We start from the raw sequence: 18440 nt of genomic DNA on the forward strand, positions 1-18440 counted from the left end.
ATCCTTTTATCACATCAGTTGATTCTTTGTGTTGCTGTTTAGCACGTGTTTGATATTTCTTTCTGTCACGCTCTTCCCCCGTTTTCTTCCTCTTTGCAGAAAGAGCTGTCGGGCCATAAGAACATCGTTGGTTACCTGGACTCTACGATCAGTCCTGCGTCAGACAGCGTGTGGGAGGTCCTGATCCTTATGGAGTACTGTAAAGGTACAACCTGTCCCTGTAAATATAAACATGTTCTGACAGGCCTCATAGTTCTGCTTTATGCATGTAGTCGTTTCTATTTTTTAAAAAGCACTTCTGGTTTTTATTTTGGTTTGAGTTCTGTTTTTGTTTAGGTTGGGGGAAAAAAAATAAACACAAAAGGACAAGCAATGAATAATCTGCTAACTAGGTGATAATAAGCTGGCTGGCTTACTGTTGGGTTAGTGCGGTAGGACTCCAGTATTGGTTGCCAAAGCAACCAATGTGGTGGGTTTTTTTTCTCTGCAATTTTTCCCCCCCAGAAAGCCTTGTCTTTTCAAACTGTTGCAACATCTCCCTCTATATTTGTTAATCTGTTCTGTACTGATATATCATTAAAACTGTAAAAAATTGAGACTTACTCGACCAGCTGATGCAACACAATGGCCCACAGATAGGACGCCACTTTTGTCATATGGCACGGTTTGGCAGAGCAAGAACAACAAGCACAATGGCTCCATTAATCAGCACAAACTTCACCAGTTAAGCAAATTTAGGATAAAGTCCAAGAGGCAGAGGAATAAACGTGTAAGGAAAAAGTAAAAATGTGCAGCATTTTGTTTGCTTTCTGCATCGTCTTGCATTGGTACTATTTAAGTTTTTAAAGCTAAACGATTAATTGAGTTTCGGCTTCTGAATAATTATAAAAACAAAATAACTGAAATAAGACCGGTCTCTTCCATTTATTTTTGCTTTGAGACTCTCATTTCTGTTTTCTAACTTTTTAAATATTTGGTTATAAATGAAGTGCTTGCCTTACAGCACTGTGCTTTTAGTACTTATAAAGCTCTGAGTCGTCTTTTTGCCCCCATCTGTTCTCATGGTAAGGCGGGCTTGCGTGATCATTTTGTTACCATTGTGTAAAATTGGCTTCATAGACAAAAGAAACCCACCCGGGAGTCATGATGGCCATTACCGATGTCTACCAGGCAACCCTTTGTGCCCAGCAGCATTTGCCTCTTTCTTTTTTCCTTTAATGCAAGCATCATAAGTTAAAGAATTGTGTTGAGTAATTGAGATTAAAGTGTGATTATTATTTTAGCACCCCTGGCCTCTATATTGATCATGCACTGCCCTTTAAAGCAGTTTTGCCCTCATCAGAATAAGTTTACATGCAAACAGTACAGTAGTTACTGAGAATAGCTGATAATAGTTTTTATGGTCAAACATGCTGTATGTATTGTTTTGATCTGTTTTCACTCCTAAAGCGGTCTCTCCAACCCCTTTATTCTCTCTCTGCAGCGGGGCAGGTAGTGAAGCAAATGAACCAGCGGTTAAACGTGGGCTTCAGCGAGGCTGAGGTCCTCCACATCTTCTGTGACACGTGTGAGGCCGTGGCCCGCTTGCACCAATGCAAAACACCCATCATCCACAGAGACCTTAAGGTGAGGCCGGTATTTTTGTACTTTTCCATCCCCTCCTCTGTTTCATGAAAGAAGCTTAAATGATGGACAGATGGGTTGGTGACAGTTACACTTGTGCAGCGTAAAACATAGAAAGGTAAATGTACATTAACGAATTTCAAAGGGCTCAATCACCCCACAGAAGAAAACAAAAAAACCCAAAAAAAACTGTGTTATTTTGTATTTTTAAAAAGCGCGGCCTGACTGCAAAAATTACACTTACACAGATGTTCATCCACACAAATGAAGAAAAGAAAGACCACTTGAGCTTTAGTGAAGTTAATAGGATAAGGCACCAGGTAAGATAAACCAACAGTTTAGTTGGTGAAATATTAAAATATAACTTTTGTTTAAATGCGATGTCTACACATTATTACAGTTTGAAATCTGAAACTGTTAAACAGTGTCGGATTTGTTAAATGATTAACTTTACGGTTAAAGAAAAGTGTGTCACCTGCAAACTGTAAACCCTTTCCTGGAGACGTGTGTGTGTGTGTGTGTGCAGCAGACGCATACAGAATGAGTAACTCTGGTTTGCAGTTTAAGCAGGTTTCTATTTAATTAAATATCAGATGTTATTTATAAGTGAACTAAATTTGCGTGGTCAGCAGGAGGAATGCTTTAGTTTTACTTCACCCCTCATTCTCACTCCTCTGCTTCCTCTTACGTGTCGCTGCTTCCTTTGCCAGCTCGTTCACTTACTTCCGCTCCTTCCTCTCGTCCGATAACCCCGTTTGTTGCTCATCTATGACCTTTTCCGGATTGTTCCAGAGCTCCAAAGTTAAATCTTCCTGGCCAACTTTAACCCACTTTAATTTTTAGATTTCTAATTCAAAGGGTGGCTAAAAGCCAGATTTGCCCTCATTTGCTGATGCCTGGAGACTGGTGGTAATTTCCCACCCTAGTTGAATCCTCCTCAGTGGCCCCATCAGTGCACTGCTGTACTCAGTCCAGTTGGACAAGCCTCTAAACAGTGCAGTCCCTTCAGCTCCACAGGCTGGTCCTCTGTTCGCTGTCTATCTGTTCAGCCTACACGGCTTACATAACGTTGCAGGGACACAAAAGACTGCGGAGGCCCAGTCACGCAGTGCCAGGGGAAGTGAGAGTGCAAAAAAGGCCCTTAACCCTGAGCTGTCAACAGATTGAGGCACTCACTGTTTCTTTCATTAGCTCAGGTTTTCCTTGGACAGTTTAAAGTCTTTTTGGTCTCATCTTTTCTGCCACATCTCCCACAAACACATCACTGGTTTCCTCCTTTCAGATGTTTAATTTTAAAATCTTATTCCTGGTTGCTTTTCATTTCTTTCTGCCTCAGAAGGTAGAAATATTAACTGAAAAATGAGGCATTAAACCCACACAAAGCTGGCTTGCTCAGTTCAGCTGAAACATCAGTGTTAGATCAGGTTTTGTGAGGATGGAATCTCTGTATAATGTAATAGGAGTCGACGAGCCACCGTTTGGTTGTTTGCTCATCTGTCTATCACAGCTGATGTGATTTTAGTGGAATACTTCATACCAGTCTGACTTTCCAAATAAATTCAGAGTGCCAGGAAGCAGTGTCTGTGTTTTTAAGGTTTTTCATTAAACACACACTAATGAGATCTTTTCAAAATTACATCCAATTGTTTATTAAAAACTAACCATAGTATTAAACTTAAAAAAAAGGCTGATGAAGTTATAGGAGAGAGTTGTTGAAGCTAGGTTAAGGAGAGAGGTGAGGGTCAGGGAAGCACCTTTATGACTTCATACTGAGCAGTCATAATGTGATATTTGCTTCGATGGTGCTGATTGAGAATCCCAGAGGGAGTTACACTTGGATCTAGAGAAAGGACATGAGGGTCCCAAAACAGGAGCTGTGGTGCATTTAGGAAGTCGGGAGTGGTGATGTATGCGAGTGGTGCAGGAGACAAGTATGAGACAGCGAGACAGTGGTGAGGTGTGCTTCAGGAGTGACTGTTGGGTTCAAGGTTGGGGTCTGATTGCATCAGGGATCAGCTCTGAGCCTCTCGCTGTTTGCAGTGGCAGATTGGTTTCTCTATAGACTGTTTACACACAGCGTTGCGATCTGCGCGTCCAAGTGATCCTGGAGAGGTGGAGATATGCACTGAAGGGAAGAGGAATGAAAGTCGGTATAAGAAAAACAGATATGAACTGTCAGTCTTTGTTTTTGACTCTAAAACTCATACCTTTAAGACCTGAGGCTTATGGGGTTTTTTTAGGTCACATGATGACTCTCTAAACACATTAAAAATGTGAAATTATTGGTGTTAACCTCATTCCAGCTTCTTTCATGGTTAAAACATTTTGGACAACAGCTGCACAAACTGCGTCAGAAGCGAATTGTCTTGGTTGTCCTCTTGGCCTTCTTTGTCTTCTTCATTTTCCTCTTGACCATCTCGACATTTCTGATGTATTTTGACCCCTGCGTGTTAGGATGCATTGTTCCAGACCACATGCAAACAATGGCCAGTGAGGTGTCGTTGTGTTTAGTGTGTCACTAAGGCAGTGGCTTTGTGTTTACACCTGGGGAACGGTGTGCTCTCCCCAATGTGGAAAAGTATGACTTGGGTATAGCGTATTAACGAATGGTTGGACTGTGTAATTGCAGATAAGATTTGATGACTTCAAAAAACAGCCCCTCATTAGTTATGATTTACCAACATTTGGACCAGACCTGAAAGCTATGTTCAGCAAAAGCCAGCAGTTGAAATCTAAAGCATCCATAAGTGAGGTATAAACCGTCAAAGTGAGGAGTGACAAATTATGAAATTAAAACATTAAACGTTGTACTAAGACTGCAGCTGAGAGGCTCTGAAAACATTAGAGACTTCTACTTACCTGTGCACACTAACACATTAGAATTATTGTCTTCTTCTGCTGTTGTTTCCCCCCCCTCGCTAGGTGCATCTGTGCTGTGCTGTGTAGGGTTTTCATTAATTTTTCCAATAGTTTTTATTTCCATTATGTCATTTTTCTCCTGAAAACATTCCAAACCCTGCTGTGTTTCTTTTTTGCCAGGTTGAGAATATCCTGCTGAATGACCAAGGAAATTATGTGCTGTGCGACTTTGGCAGCGCCACTCACAGAGTTTTACTGCCACAGAAGGACGGCGTGGCTTCTGTGGAGGACGAGATTAAGAAGTAAGGGTTTTTAGGGCCTGAACATAGCCAGTTGTTTGATGTTTGTCAATGTTTTTAAAAATGTGTCCTGTAAGGGAAGAGCTGTTAAACGCCACCAGCAACCCCATAAAGTCTCTATATTAGGACTTTTTTTTTTTTCCTTTTGCCATGTTAAAAAAGTCAAATATTTTATTTTTCTGAGTTGATATGAAACGATAAGATTGGTCTGATGAATAATCAGGGACTGCTTCACACTGAGAGGTAGACTGAGTGGAATATAATACTTGTTAATATGTTCATGACAGTTTGTTTTTGTGGCTGGTGGATTCAAATTAATTACTTTTCATTGTTAATAATAATTTTTCTTGTAGTAAAACTGATGAGATTAAGGAATCTATTCTGTGAGAAAATGTCCCGGGCTAAGATGGGCAGCATTAAGTATAACAAGAGTAAAATGTAAAAATGCTTAAATGTCATTATCTATCATAGATGATGATGATGATAAAAACAAAACGGATAACCATAAAAGAGAATCATGGCCTTATATTTGTTGTTTTGGTTAAAAAAAAAAAAATATGGAGGAAAAAAAACAAACTAATATAAGTCACAAAGTGAAAACATTGTTGGATGTAGACTGTGTGCGTGTGGGCATGCGTGTTTACGAGCCTTTAAAGATCGTTGCTGATAATCAAATCTTGAATTCAGAGGAAATGTGAGGCACATAAACAAGGTCAGTTTGCACTATGTGGCAGTTTCTTGGCAGTTTTTGCCTCGTTATCTTTCTTAGTTTTTTTTTTTTTTTTTTTTTTAATAATTTCCAGTGCAGAGAGAGGTGCTGCCGTCTGTGGTAGGTGGCTGCGTAATGGCCCAGAACCAACAGATATCAGAGATTATGCCCAGTAATGGGATGTGATTATGTAGGCACTTCTTGCCCCATGCACATTTGTATGGCAGGGATCTGCAGTCTTAGATGTGATTCTGTTTGTATAGTGTCAAATCACAGAAGCCTGTTCAGCATTGGCCTGTTCAATTTCACCCGTTTATAGCTGCAATAAAGTCCAGTATGTGTGGTTGTTATCAGTAATAGGACGATGTGTAAATCTGCCCAGTCATACAGAAATGGGCTTTAGATCTACGCTGACTCAGCTGGTTTTCCATCTAACATTTCAAAGCCGGACTTGCTCAAAATGCAACCAGCTGTTTTGAATGTTATCAGACAGATTCTGAAGAGGAAACTAAATGAAATGTTTGTTCTTCTATTGCAGTAAATGAGGAACTCTCTGACCTGCAGTCGCTTTTTTTTTTCTGTGCATCAATAAACAGAAGCAGACAAAGTCATGAAAGCATTGAAAGCTTGTATTTATGTGAAAGTGCAAAACGATACACATAAAAGTTTGAATCTGAATTTGAATTATAACTTTGGCCAGTGACTAGAAAAACAAAAAACTGGTTTGTGTGTACTATGTTTGGATATCTTTGAGTACAGAAAATTGGAGTGCTACTATACTTGTGGGGACCAACAGTCACTTATGGGGACAAATCCTGGTCCCCATGAGTTTGTAGGCATTTTTGAGGCTCAAAATGTGGTTTTAGCGTCAGGGTTACAGTTAGGCTATGGTTAAGGTTAGACATTCATTTTTGATGGTTGCAGCAAGTGGCTAGGGAAAGCATTATGTCAATTAGATGTCCTCACTGAGATATGAAAGTGTGTGTGTGTGTGTGTGTGTGTGTGTGTGTGAGTGAAATCAAGCACACCCTTCTTTTGCAGTGATGTGCTTTTGCTTTGCACTAGAAGTTGTTTGTAGCGATGAATCAGAAGAGAAAAGGTCATTTGAATGTGAAGTTCCCCTTGACTTTATCAGGCCCCTTATTGAGCCTGTTGTTTAGCTGCTTAGCTACATCTTTTGTTTTGGTTCACTGTTAGAGCCAAACATGTTGTTATGAAACCTAAAAATCCTCTCCTGTCCTACCTGGTCAGTGTTAAAACAGCTGAATAAAATAATTTGATTCTAGCTACTACACATAGTGGCGCGTTTGAGGACGTCAAAAACGAATAGATGTATACTTGCCTGTTGCCTAGTAGCAAAATCAGAAAACATACAAAGAGTCTTTTCAGTTATTTCAGATTAATGATGACCTGAAATATATTAGGTATTTTAATTTTGTGACTTCAACAGCCAGCAAAAACATCAGGCAAAGCCAGCTCAAACTGTACCAAACACACCTATTCAAGCTGCAGATTTCACACAGGAGTCGTCCCTGGATATGTTCCAGCACCTCCTCCACCCCAGCATCCACCTGTAGGCTCCAGGGGATGTTTAGTAATCACTCCCCAATTTTCTGTGTGTAATACAGAGCCTAGTTGCCAAGCTCTTAACTGTATTCTGTTGTAATCACTCATTTTAAACATCAGTTGAGTGACTGAAATACACTTCATTTAAAAACAAAACTACAAATACTGAAAATGTGTTAGAGTAGAAATGTAAATCAGCAGTGAATGACGGGGAGAAAGTTCCTAGCAGTGCTGGATTTTTGAACAGGACATACTTTCATCTATTACTTCCTGTTGTTGTGTTGTACAGGTACACAACCCTTTCTTACCGCGCGCCGGAGATGATTAACTTGTATGCAGGAAAAGCCATCACCACTAAGGCTGATATATGGGTAAGGTCCTTCCCTGTTTGTATGTATGCTGTCTGTGTGTGTTACGCAGGCTGCAGGGCTGGTTTGGCCTGGCAGTACTCTGCCCCGACAGGTTCCTCCTCTCTCTTTCTCTCCCAGCTATTTGCCTCCACCAGCTCTCCAGCAGCGTTTTTCCTTCATAAAACATTGAGCAACATCAGTCACAACAAAGCTAGTTGTTCTTCCCTCTCTGCTCCCCGTCCTTTTTCATTTTGGGTCCATATGTGATTATTAGACTCAGTTAAGGGCCTTGATAGGCTTGTGTGAAATGGGCCTCTGCTGTTTTGAAAGAAAGAGGCAGAGAAGCAGAAACAAGTGTTTGGACAGGAGCCATTATTGAGGAATTGTGTACGTTAATGACGTAAAACAGCCAAGGATGTGGCTGATAATGGGACAACTAGTGTTTTATTTCTTAGAATGTTTAGTAAGCATCTTATTTTGTTTGAAACATTTAAAAAAGACCTAAAATTATTAGTAGATTGGAAGAAGCTGTGGTGTCAAATCTAGTCAAATCAGAAACTTTCACAAAGAATTAAAGGCCCCACACTCTTGACCCCATGCCATTTGCCTACTCCATGCTACGTTAGATCTCTGGCTAGTTGTTGCCAACGCATAAATGCAAAGTGTCATTAAACTGAATCTAACAGATGGGCCTGTAGATGAGCCCATTGTCACAGATACCTGATCAGGGTTATTGAGTCGGGCTCGGACTGATATCTGATCCAAATGTCAGATTTATGCATCAATATCGTACATCAGTAATAAAGTGATGATGATTTTTGCCATTATCAAGCTGCTCCAGATGATGAGATTAAGGTCGATCCTTTTACTTTGCATGTCTATAAAATACTTCTTTAATGCTTCCTCTATGAATACATAGTCAGTCAGTAGTAAGACAGCACGGCTCAGCACAGCCTGATGAAAGTGGCTTCAGTCTGTTAGAGCTATTCAGTCTCTGGTCGAAGGAAAATGCCTACTGTAGGAGTCCAAAAAACCCCCAGCTTCCTGTCAACTACCCCATGTGCTGTCACTTCCTGTTTTTGAGCCATGTGCCTGACAGTGAGCTGTGCCTCACACACATTTCTTAAGCGTTTATTCCTACTTTGTGGGGTTGTTTGGTGGTCACGCTGGCTCACTTAGATTAAGAGCATCAGCCTGGATTAGCTTGTTAAGGAGAGTGGTGCAGACTATCATCAGATGGAGCGCTTAAAGGGAAACCGTTCCCTAATGGGGCGGCTAATTCCAAAGTCTCTTTCATCCCAAACTGCATGGTCAGCAGATATGCTGGATACTGGAGCCAAATGTAGCTTAAGCTGAATATATGTTTTAGTTCAGAGCACTTTTGCATGCCGGTTTGTTTGGACAGCCATACTGCCTGCAGAGCAGACTCTGGGCCTGATTTTGTAAACACAGTTTTTTAGCGTGTGACATGAATAAAAATATTTTTTTCTAATAAGGACCTGTGCACCTCTGTAGGAAGAGAAAGGAAGCATCATTTCGAGGGCCAGGGCATGGTTTCTTGATCTATTCAGTGATTGTAGAATCCCATTTTTCTTTTCTTTTAATGTGATGAATGCCAATGAGCACCATTGATAATTCTCCTGCACACATCATCTTAGACTTCTTACAAAGACTTCTTGTATCCTTTAATGGTAATCTTGATTTGTTTTCTATTTAAGCCTATCAGTCAATTTTATCACATGCCACCAAATTACTGAAAACATCTTAAAGATAATTTCAGTGGTTCAGTAATTCAGGAAACATGCATTTAAAGTTTATCACTGTTGTTTGTATCGTCATTGTCTCAGGGCAAGGAGGAAAGCACCCAGGTTCTGATGGGTATTTTGGGTACTTACAGAGTTTTGCTTTAAATCCTTTGGGCTGTTCAGGCTTAGTTGAACAAACCTAGTATTTCTTCAGTTATAAACAAAATGTGTCTGCATCAAAAACTTCCATGGCATCTGATGTTTAATGAGATATTGTTATTATTATTATCAATATTAGCTGCTTTATTTTGGGAGAAAATGAGGTGGTGTTTGAATTGAAGACATGGATACACTCCTCACGCTGGGTGTTTTGGGTTTTGCGATAGAATACACACTAACAAAACTTGGGTATGATGTTGGCACTGGGGCTGAGTCTCTAGCAGTGCCCATCCTCAAAGTAACTGGATACAGGTGTTTGACCAGATTGTTTGTTTTCTCCACAGGCACTTGGATGCTTGTTGTACAAGCTGTGTTTCTTCGCACTTCCATTTGGGGAGAGTCAAGTCGCCATATGTGATGGAACCTTTATCGTTCCAGATAACTCCAAATTCTCCTTCAAGTTGCACTGTTTAATCAGTAAGTTGGAGTTTAACGTGTCACACGGAGCAGCTGAATACAGCTTTGTAGTTATTAATAACTATCCAGAATAACTTTCGTTTGTTTTGTTTTTTCCTGTGGTGTCTTTTTTGATTCAGTAGTTATTTAACATCATTTTGTCAACGAGCAAAATATTCTGTCTGCAATTTGTCTCCCACATTTGCAGATTATCAAAGATGTGAAAAAAATGTTGTTTAAATTGGAAATCGTCTCCCGCTTTATGGAGCTTGACTTTAGGCTTGACCGTAACAAATGTTACTTTGATGTAATTTCACAGATAAATATAAGAAATACAAAGCCATGTTACAGTCTCCACCTTTTTAGTGTGGTTTCTTCTCCGCTGTTGTCACCCACAGAGTGATCTCTTTCAGTCTTTTTTTTTTTTTTTTTTTTAATGCATTTACCCAACTCAAGCCTGTTTGAACCAGTCGAGGACGTCAGTCACGACAGCTTTGTTTGTGCTCAAGTTATTTCACTTCCCCAAATGTATCCTGTGGCGGAGCTTCCTTTTTAAAACACTTGACAAACAGCTCCACCAAGTGGTCAAGGGAAGACGATACATGCCAAATACATGTTGTTCTGCACCAGAGTTGATATAGTTAAACTTTTTTAAATGTATTTTTTTAATATAAATATATTTTTAATTTAGCTTTACTTACTTTGCAGAGTGGGTTTGCTGGTTACTGTTTCATTGTTCTGGATTAAAAATATTTAGTTTTAAAAGAAAAGATTTCTCTTAATTATTATAATGTCAGGGTCAAGAATTAGGAATTTAGACGAGATTTGATTTGATTTTGATTTTATTGATTAGCATTCAATTATCTCAATGAATACAGAACAAAGATCTACCACAAAGCAAGAAAGCATGAGACAAGGCTAATCAAAAGGTATTGGCTGAAGCATTTGCTTATTACGCCAACCCTTTTAACGAAAGATCTTTTTGCATGCAGCTCCTGTACACAGGGCTCGAAGCAAAGAATAAAAGAAAGCAAAAACAAAACAAAAAAAAACTTTCCACCTTAGATAAGTAACTACATCAAAGCAAAACAATCAAGAGGACAAGATATTACAGCAGCTCAATAGTGTAGTGGTTTACACAGTTGCCCAACAAGCAAAAGGTCAGTGAACAAATGCATGAAAGTGGTTTCAAATGGTTTCTTTTTTCAACTGTCTACTTTTTACTTTTGTTTCAAGTAACTGAAACTTCCTTTTAATTAACTGTAGAAATCTTGCTCTTGTAGTGTATAAAGTGATCTTTAATCTTCTTCAGGATATATGCTCGAACCAGACCAGGAGAAGAGACCTGACATTTACCAAGTGTCCTATTTTGCCTTCAAATTAGCTGGAAAAGACTGTCCAGTGCCAAATCTCTTCGTAAGTCACAGGCATAAAACAGTCAGCATGTCTTTAGCCTTTCCTCACTGGCTTATTAAAATGAACCTCCCTGCTGTTTATCTAGAACTCTCCCATCCCGACGTCACTCCCTGAGCCTCTGACAGCCAGCGAGGTCGCTGCTAAGAAGAGCTTGACGAAAGCCAGGTGCTGCTCACCGACAGTTTTATTATGTATAAACTGAAAATGGAAATGATGGATTACTTTAATCTTATGTATTCATTTTTTATTTTATTGTTGTTGTTTTTTTGTTTTTTTTACCTCTTGAGATCACAGCCTGTCAGCTGTTACAAACGCACATAGTACAGTTCTTCCTGCACATGCTGAGGGACACTTTTGCTTCCTCCTTTACAGGATCACAGACTCTGTGGGCCCAACGGAAACATCGATAGCTCCCAGACAGCGGCCAAAGGCTGCAAACAGTAATGTCCTGCCTCTCACTAACACTGTCACCCCTGTCAAGATGACCGTGCCTTCAGCACCCGTCAGCAACGGCCAGAAAGGTTTGTTAAACATCAGTAGGATGGATTTTTATATCTAAGAAAATGTCTTAAAGGAGTTTGTTAAAAGTCTTTATTTTGACTAAATACAGTACAGACTATATACACATATTATTTTCAAACAAACCAAAACACATTTCTTAAAATTACTGAAAATTATTTATGATTATTTATTTATGCATAAATTCCCGAACTAAATATCTTCCAAATGAGGATAATGCTGCAATGTTTTGCTCATTGCCTGCATCCTCATCTGTGGATGTAGGCAGAATGTTGATTGACTGGTAAATCAGCAACCGGCTCAGCTCTCGTCACCATGTGATATCTGAATATATAAACCCCTCGATATCCTGAATTTAGATTTACTTGTTATTTCCTTTTCTGGAGTCTAAAGAACAAACACTGTTCATCTGTACCTCTCAGCTCCCACTCCTGGCTCTGGGCAACCATCCATACAGTCTCAGCCTCAGCAACAGCCTCAGCCACAGGCCAGCAGTCAACAACACAGAGTCCTGCAGCAGCTACAACCTGGTGATTTGCGTCTGCAGCAGCTACAACAGCATCACCACCACCACCAGGCAGTGCAGCAACAACATGCAAATGCACATCAACTCCAATACCTCCAGGTACGTCACACCATGATCCCAGTTATTACGCATCAGTCATTTTTAAGCCATCACTTGGAGGCAATGTTTTCCAAACTTTTTTTTTTTTTTAATTTTGACTTCAGTACCAACAGGCTGTGCAGCAGTCGCTTCAGCTTCAGCAGCAGCAGCAGCAGCAGCAACAGGCCATGCTCCAGCAACAGCAGCAGCAACAGGCCATGCTTCAGCAGCAGCAACAACAGGCCATGCTCCAACAGCAGCAGCAGCAGCAGATGATGTATCAGCAGCAGGTTGCTCAGGCTCAGTACGCCGCCATGGTGAGTCCTTTCAGAGGTCTAGATGTGACGCCAAAACCCCCAGTGATGCAATAAGATACCCTAAACTTTGGTGACTGCATTCGTTATGTTTAAAAAGGACGTTTGGTTTAATTCAACATCATCTTTGTTTTGCGCACCTGTGGACCACTTCCAGTGCTCATGCAGTTTCTCCTGCTGAAGAGAGCTGGGTCTGCAGCCAAGACCCAGACACCAAACAGCAGAAATGGCTCCCAGTCTATCTACCTGTAGTCATGTAGCTCCAATGCTCAATATTTAAAAATCAAGAAGGTAATACTTGACTTGGACAGATCTCAATTTCAAATTCTCAGTTTGTTCTGGCCATATCAACAAACATGTGGCCCCTTTTTGGCCTTGTGCGGCTTGGCTTATGTGGAGTCTGCTCTTGAATCGACAGCCATCAAATTGAATTTGCTTTTTGTTCAAGCGACTGGAAAAAAAAAACGTGACAGCATTTCAGAGCAGAAGACTTTATCCAAAACTGCAGTAAATAGTTTGAGCAAATGACAGCGAAACACATGGAGACACAGCGTGAAATAACACGGAGCTGAATATTTCATTTAATGTCATAATGGCCTAAATTTGCTCTCTGTTCCAAACACTGGCAGCCAGTCCTCCTCCCTCGAATCTCCTCACGTCTGTGCCAAGCAGCATTGGAAGCAGACGCTCAAACTTCCTACTGAATCTGTCCAAATATTCTGAAAACTAGTATTTACTGAATCAAACACACAAACACAGGTCCTCCAAATGTGCACTGTAAGGGCGGCGTAATTTTTAGTCTGTTTCCCACCGAGCGCGTACCATCTGTTTTATTTCAGAGGCAATCTGGTCTGAGCGAAGCCACGAGGGGATCGAACAGAGGGTGAAATGGAGCAGTTTTATCTATGTTGCGTTCTGACATATGAAGCGGTTCATATTCGGGGGAAGAGGCGAGTGCTCAGAATTACTGTTCTTATTCCCAAGATACCTGCTTAGTGTTTAAAAAGCAGCATTTCCACACCGATCTTAGACCTGCTCCTTATTGTGAGGAAGACGCGTTGCACATTTGTAATATGGTTTAATGACATTGGATCAGTTTCATTTGTGCGGTACTTTAAATGCACAACAGCAGTGTGGAAAAAACTGCTTTACAAACTTGGAGAGTGGAGAAAGTGTTGGATGACTAGAGGATTTAGAGAAAAAGGTGAACCATAAACTGTATTTTTTCATTTCGTCGTCATTTGCAGAATTTATTTATATACTACTCAAACAAATTAAAGGAACACTTTGGAAACACATGAGACTGCAATGGGGGAACAAATTATGCTAGATATCTGCACTGATATGGACTGGGTAAAACTGCTACATCATTTTATAGAACTTAAAATTATTAACCTGCAGAGCCCTGAATTCAAAGACGCACTGAAAATCAGTGAAAAACTGATGCAGCAGACTGGTCCATTTTGCAAAAATTTCATTGCAGCAACTTAAAAAGGTACTTGTCCCCTGTGCGCTTGTATGCATGCTCTTAATGAGGTGATGGATGGTGTCCTCTGGGATCTCTTCCCAGATCATGAGTGATTGGATGACCCTAAACATGAAGACCCAGAGGTTTTCTATTGGATTTAGGTCAGGCGAGCGTTAAGGGACGGTCAATGTTATCAATTCCTGTATCCTCCAAGCGTTGTCGTGCACCAGGAGGAACCCTGGACCCACTGCTCCAGTGTAGGGTTTGACTGTGGGTCCAAGGCTTTGATCCTCACACCTTCTGGCAGTTAGGGTGATGTTGCCTATGGATATCCCTTCCCAGACCATCATGGACCATAGCACCAAACTGTTCATGCTGAACGATGTTACGTGCAGCATCGCATTCTCCACGCCTTCTCCAGACCCCTTCACGTCTGTCACATGTGCTCAGGGTGAACCTGCTCTCTTCTGTGAAAAGCACAGGGTGCCAGTGTTGGAACTGCCAACCTCGTGAAGTCTCTTTTTGGTTGTTTGGTCCGAAATATTCACACCAGTGGCCTTCTGTAGGGTTCTGGCAGTGTTCATCCTGTTCCACCTTGTACAAAGAAGTCGATACCGGCCCTGCTGATGGGTTAAGGGCCTTCTGTGGCCCTGTCCAGCTCTCCTGAAACGATTGTCTCCTGGAATCTCCCACGTGTGGTTGACCAGATCAATACCCCAGAACTTTAACTGACTTGAGCATCTTGTTTCGAAGTGTTTCGGACTCTCTGATTGGCCAGAAAATTGATCTGTCAGCCATAGTTTGAGTTAGTCGTTATTAGTTGATGTGTTCAGTTTGGTGTTCGATGTGCTGTTTTGACTTTCATTCCCTCATCCCTCCCCTCCACCGTGTCCCCAGCTTTCCAAATCCAGAACTGGTTTCTAACAACATTTCATCATCATAATGCGCCATGAAATCAATGGTCCGTCCCTCATTCCCTCCCCCCCTTCTTCTCCCTCTCTTCCTTCCCTAACAGCTGCAACAGTACCAACAGGCTTTTGTCCAGCAACAACAGCAGCATCAGCAACATCATCAACAACATCCACAGCAGCAGCAGCATCATCCTGCTCAGCAGCCTCTCCCCTATATGTCTTCCCCTCTTGAGTTCCAGATCCCTCTGGGTTCCTACAATGCGACCACACCCACCACAGGAACTGGAGCTGGTACTTGCCAGATGGGGGGGCCATCTCCTGTAGATCCCTCATACACTAACCCCAGGTAATGTCCTTTGAATCTGTTTGTGGAAGTGAAATTAGATTGGTTTCCTTCTACATGTGAGAGTATTTCCCTTCTTTCCATTTTTAAGCATATAGAAAGTTTTTATGTGATGTGAAAATGGGATTTACATTAATCATCTGTATGTTGAAGATGGATGCAAGCACCGTGACCTCAGCCGTTTGTTCTCACTTCAGCATTGGGTTTTTTCAGTCCTATCGGTTGTTTGGAAAACGCATGCAGTTTGTGAAGTCTTAGAAATATCTGATTGGTATTGTCTCTAACGTGGTCTGTTTGCTGTCCCCTCTCTGCCGTAGGAACCCTCTGCTGTCCACAGATGGGGTCACCCCTCCTTTGCAGAGCTGCAGCAGTGCAGTCAGCAACCCTCCCGATATGTCAGGCTGGAACCCTTTCGGAGAGGACAACTTTTCTAAATTGACCGAGGAGGAGCTGCTTGACCGGGAATTTGACATGCTCAGAGCAAGCAAGTGAACTCTAACGTTTTAACTCTTTTGTCATTTCAAGAAAAGAAAGAAAAGAGGTGATTGTTTGAAAAGTGTTGCCGTAGACGGAGAAATTTTCTGTAAACATTTCAGCTCCTCGTTAATGTCTTTTTCAGATAAAGGGAAAAATCTGGCATGTGAACCACATGATTGTGTATCACCGTGTTTATTTAGCTTTTTAACCAGATGGAGAATAAACATTTTTCTGTTGTTAAAATAGCAGATTTTGGGCATTGTGCTCTTACTGAGTGTATTCTCAGAGCTGTGGGAGTCTGTACATATTTGAGGGAACATTTATCAGTAACACCCACAATCATATGCAACAATATTTAATTTCAAAACTACTTCTATCACCTCGTAGCTGTAGATATCTAATTGTGATCTTTTATGTACAGAAAAGCCAGCGGAGAGGACAACGAGCGTGGAAACTGACCGACCGCCGCCTGCCGCAGCCAAGCCCCTTCCTCCAGAGGATCTCTTCGGCTCAGTCCCATTTGTGGCCAACGCAGGCAAGTCTTAGAGGAGTCTCTACCGTGAGGACCCAACACTGTGGAGCCACCTGCCTCCCCCAGTCTGTCCTCTTCCTGCCCCCCCCCCCCCCCCCCAATCCCAGTCTTCTCCCCTCACCTGACCTCTGGTCAGAAGCTCCTATGCCACAAGGACCCAGCAGTGGGCCATTTAAAACCAATGATCAGCCAGATTTGTGTTGTTTCCTAATGTTAGTTGGAAGATTTAGATGCACTTATGCTGTCATTATGAATCATATTATTAATAATAATAATGATTTTAAAAAAGCAAATTGCAGCTTTTGCTCCTCCTGTGGTTAAAATAGGAAGCGAAGGAGTAGCAGGTGTGTCGATGCATTCAATGCAGTGAAGTTTAACAGAAGGCTTATTAATGAAAATATAATGTCCCGTTGGAACAAACCTTTATGCAAGTCAGATGGAAGTCCACTCATAAACACGTCTCTCTCCACGCGGCTGGAGCAAGGTACTAACACAGAACAGTCAGAGGTATGTGCTCATTGTGAGGCACTTTGGATTAAATTACACTTTGAATAAAAGTGCATTAAAAAAGTTTGGTGAGAATCAAAAACTTCTGTGTCCAGCTTGGACAAGAGCTGGATGAAATTGCTGTTTAAAAGCAATATGAAATGTCACGTGGTTGGTACTACAAAGGGCTGAGTGATGTTTAAATGTCAGTTATTTAGTTTCTGACTGGTGAATAAATGAATACAAAGGCCATCTAATTAAAAGAATTTCAGGAGTCATAAGAATATTTTTTTTCTTCGTGGTGTTAAATTTTGCAGCAAATTCATTATAGCACCATTTGAATTTAACAGTATTACAGTCGTCTTATTAAAGCGGGTTATTCGGTGTTCAGCCAAACGCTTGAGCTGCTTTCGGACTTTTGCAGTTCCTTCGACTCTGACAGGAAGTCGCACCTTTCTGCATGTCTGCACTTCAGGAATGAGGCCATAAAGTTTACAGACAACTCCAGCACAAGAGGAGCCTTTAGTGACGTTGGTGTTTGCTGTGGCAGCACTGACAACTTGTATATTTACAAATAAACAGATAAATAAAATTAGAGTAAAACACAGAGACATTGGTCCAGGCTTTAAGAACCTGATTTGGACTCATCAGGTCAAATATTGTCATTTTTCTGACTTCAGAGCCGAGTTGGAGCATTTCCGTAGTTTGCTAATAAAATGGAAAAACGGGCACACACTAACTATTGTATTGGCAAAATGAGAGAGCTAAATAACGGTTGTCATCACTGTGAAGTCCAGCTGCGTTCCTGGGAAGATCCATAGATTTAAACCAGTCCTGTACATCAAGGAGTCACTCACAGTGAGGCAGTGAAGGACAGTATTACTGCGTAGTAAATTACAACCCCCACAGCTCCTTCCTTGGTCTGTCTTTTCTAAGTTTTTCTATTCAACTCAGTTTTCATCAGAAAGGAAGAAGAAAAGCTCTGATTGTTGGAACTCTTTGGTCCGAAAGCGTCTGTTTTACTCGCAGCTTTGTAAACATGTTTTATTTTGCATGATTTACCATATCGGAGAGTTGGTGCTATATATTTGGTGTTAGGGACTGAAACATGTAGCTGAGATGATCTCACACCCATCTTTCAGCTCCTGTATTATTACGACGTCTGTCGAACCATCGCTCAGCCCTGGTACTAACAAACTCCACTTTGAGGAGGGGAAAAAAGCAAACTTGAACTTCCAAAGTTATGGCTCGTTGCCGTTTGTTTACATGGCGATACTGTCGCCCCTGCGCGGCCATTGAAACTGCAAAGATTCCTCACACGTTGCACAATAGTTTTCCCGAAGCCTCAAATGTTCTTCACATGTGGAGTGAGCACTTTACTGTGGAGGCCGACGTCATAACCTGATGATTAGTTCTTCTGATTTGGCTTCATTAACCAGACTGCTTGTGGTTCACCCCCCCTCCCCTTCTTCCCTAACACAGATCACAGCCTTGTTAAAGCAATGTGAATATCTGAGCGCAGTATTTCTACATTTATCACATCTGTGGCAGCAATAAGCTTCTGTGCCTCTGTACTCTTCCTGCTCCTTAAATGTGAATTGATT

At 41.2% G+C, this 18440-nt stretch overlaps 1 protein-coding gene across 1 annotated transcript in view; it reads left to right on the plus strand.

Moving 5' to 3' along the window:
* bmp2k (BMP2 inducible kinase) overlaps nt 1-18440 on the plus strand; it is a 54310-nt gene that overhangs the window by 27544 nt on the left and 8326 nt on the right. The window contains exons 3-15 of the mRNA XM_026187690.2: nt 100-205; nt 1484-1626; nt 4663-4784; nt 7346-7427; nt 9655-9787; nt 11079-11182; nt 11268-11347; nt 11555-11703; nt 12124-12326; nt 12431-12622; nt 15103-15344; nt 15659-15825; nt 16240-16353. Of these exons, the coding sequence (XP_026043475.2) occupies nt 100-205; nt 1484-1626; nt 4663-4784; nt 7346-7427; nt 9655-9787; nt 11079-11182; nt 11268-11347; nt 11555-11703; nt 12124-12326; nt 12431-12622; nt 15103-15344; nt 15659-15825; nt 16240-16353 (1837 nt within the window). The remainder of the gene's footprint in view (nt 1-99; nt 206-1483; nt 1627-4662; nt 4785-7345; nt 7428-9654; nt 9788-11078; nt 11183-11267; nt 11348-11554; nt 11704-12123; nt 12327-12430; nt 12623-15102; nt 15345-15658; nt 15826-16239; nt 16354-18440) is intronic.

This window comes from Astatotilapia calliptera, chromosome 12 (genome assembly GCF_964374335.1).
Source record: "Astatotilapia calliptera chromosome 12, fAstCal68.1, whole genome shotgun sequence".
Classification (NCBI taxonomy): Eukaryota; Metazoa; Chordata; class Actinopteri; order Cichliformes; family Cichlidae; genus Astatotilapia; species Astatotilapia calliptera.